The sequence below is a fragment of the Galeopterus variegatus genome, unplaced genomic scaffold, assembly GCF_000696425.1.
Source record: "Galeopterus variegatus unplaced genomic scaffold, G_variegatus-3.0.2 Scaffold11454, whole genome shotgun sequence".
NCBI lineage: Eukaryota > Metazoa > Chordata > Mammalia > Dermoptera > Cynocephalidae > Galeopterus > Galeopterus variegatus.
In genome coordinates, this window is record NW_007737565.1 from 51,592 (window position 1) to 54,203 (window position 2,612).

At 44.3% G+C, this 2,612-nt stretch overlaps 1 protein-coding gene across 1 annotated transcript; it reads left to right on the forward strand.

Annotated features, from left to right (window-relative positions):
- On the forward strand, nt 1-2,254 carry LOC103610641 (ret finger protein-like 3). Its single transcript, XM_008594761.1, has 3 exons — nt 1-313; nt 1,621-1,976; nt 2,039-2,254. The coding sequence occupies exons 1-3, from the start codon at nt 1-3 to the stop codon at nt 2,252-2,254; spliced, it is 885 nt and encodes a 294-aa protein (XP_008592983.1).
- Nucleotides 2,255-2,612: the final 358 nt, after the last annotated feature.

Genomic DNA, 2,612 nt, shown 5'->3' on the forward strand with positions numbered 1-2,612 from the left:
ATGTGCATTTTCTCCCTGGCAGTGAACATGAGTGAACCCTTAATTGCAGTAAGCAGATGTCCTATCTGCTCAGCCTACCTTGAAAAGCCAGTGCACCTGAAATGTGAATGCAGCATCTGCCTCGACTGCATCAATGCACTGCAGAAGGTGCCCCGTGTGGAGGGTTTATTGTGCCCCTTCTGTTGGGTGATTTCTCTCAAGAATGACATCAGGCCCAATCGGCAGCTGGGGCAGCTGGTGTCCAGTATCAAGGAGCTGGAGCCCCATCTGAAAGCTGTTCTACAGATGAACCCAAGGATGCAGAAGTTCCAAGGTAAGGGACCTGTACGCCCTGCCCCCTTCCCACTACAGGACCAGGGAAAGTCACCTGTGCAATCAGCTCTCCATTCCCTATGGGGATCAGCTGATGTCTGGCACCTAAGATTGTTATGCTCCTCAGTGGCAGTGGTTCTCAGCACTGACAACACATAAAATCACTGAGTAATCTTTAACAAAAAATACTGGTGTCTATGTCTTGGTGTAGACAGGAGATTCTCAAAATAGTGTGCTCTAATTACCTGGGGTTGTTAGAATGCAGATTTTGAACAGGGAGATTTCAGGATTGCTGATAGTGCTGGCCTGGGGACCACACTTAGAGTAACGAAGACTTAGAGTAACTGAATCTGAATCTCTCTCTGGCTGAGATGCTCAGGAATCTGGAACAAATCCCGCAGATAATTCTACTGTGCAGTGAATATTGACACTCACTGCACTAAATGACCTTACAGCAGGGATGGAAGCGTTTGTTATTGAGCACCTGTGGTGGTTTTTCCCACAGGTGTAGGGTGAGTTGCAGACTTTGGTCTCCTTGTCTGTGCACCACGGGCTTCTACAGTGTCCTTGGCTACAGAAAATACTATCAGACTGTGTAACTCTGGAGATAAGGGACATTTAAATGAAGAGATTATGGTTGGCCTGTGCAAAAAATTGCACCTAGAAACAATGTTGGGTTCCCATGATGTCCCTGACACCACTGGCTTCTACACAGTCTCTTCCCTGATACTCATGACCCTACTCATACAGTGACCGATACCTGACCCTCTGCATGAAATCGGGAGCACAGGTTCTCTCTGTCCTAGTCATCTGTGCAACACTCTTACTCCTGTCTTGTAAGTGGTCACGCATCTTATTTCATCCAGGAATTCACTGTCAGAGATCGATCACCTGATCACCTGACGCCTTATTTCAACCTACAAAACCCACACTGGCGATCACGTGAATTCATCTTTTAACTTCAAGAGTAGTAGGCTCTGTAGATATTTTTTTTCATTTGCTCCAGACAAGTCTTTTCTCTAGGCCAGATGCACCCCTTCCTTCATCACGGTGACTCATTAGAATGGGCAGCTCCACCTTTGAACCACGTACCCAGTGCCTTGAGATGCTCGTTCATGCCGCCCTTATTCTCTGCAGTCAATTATGACCAATAACTTTGAAATACCTTCCTCTCGTCTCTTAAGTTTGAGCCAATCACCATTGTTTATCTTAAAACCTCACCTCACATGTACTATAAAAAATATCCTTTCATCCAGGATGTGCCTATATCCTGTCCATTTGTTAAGCTATTTGTTTTTCTTTTCTCAGTGGAGGTGACCTTGGATGTTGACACGGCCAACAACCGCCTTCTTATTTCCAATGACCTCAGGAGGGTCCGACGTGGGCACATCAGACAGAATCGGCAATTGCTCCCTCAGAGGTTTGACGCTGGAATCTGTGTCCTGGGCTCCCCTCGCTTCTCCTCTGGCCGCCATTACTGGGAGGTGGACGTGGGAAAAAGCACAGCATGGGACCTGGGAGTTTGCAGAGAATCTGTTCCCCGACAAGGACTGATGGAAATGTCTCCAGAGAGTGGATTCTGGACTGTGAGTTTGAGGGGTGGGCACTATTTCTTTGCCAGCACAAAGCCTCCAACTGCTCTCTGTGTGGACCTTAAGTTACAGGTTGTNATTTCTTTGCCAGCACAAAGCCTCCAACTGCTCTCTGTGTGGACCTTAAGTTACAGGTTGTGGGGATTTTCCTGGATATGGGCATGGGAAACATTTCATTTTTCCATGTTGAAGATGGATCCCATATTTTTACATTCACTGGAGTTTCTGCTGAGGAGCCACTGTGCCCATTTTTTTCTCCTTCAAATCACCTTCTGGATCAGGGTGTCCTGAGTGTCTGTCCTGTGATGAGCCCGGCCACTGCCAGGTCTCCAGTCCACCCTGGAGAATAAGCACCCACTACAGAGAAACATGAGCAAAAAATTACTTGTTGGTGAGATCTAAGAACATTCTACTTGCTGTAAAAATTATACAAAGTTATAGCAGAAAAATATGAATCATTCCATGATGTAATTAACCTAATTAGAATCAGTAAACTATAAAACGAGTTTTAAATAGTAATGATTGTCACCACCTAATTTGTTGACTTTTGTGTTTATATTTTGTTTTCTATAGATATGTCCTGTATTCTCAAAACAGCTTCTAAATGTTTTACTTTTTATTTGTGTAAGTTCAATGTACTATATTATGGATGTTATTAAATAAACATTTGGATATAAATGAATAGATTGTGTTAGTTTCTAAATAATA

Excerpts from the sequence above, each read along its gene's own strand:
- LOC103610641 (XM_008594761.1), top strand. The coding sequence starts at position 1 with ATGTGCATTTTCTCCCTGGCAGTGAACATGAGTGAACCCTTAATTGCA. Across the intron at positions 314-1,620 it reads AAGGATGCAGAAGTTCCAAG|TGGAGGTGACCTTGGATGTT; the intron begins GTAAGGGACCTG and ends TTCTTTTCTCAG.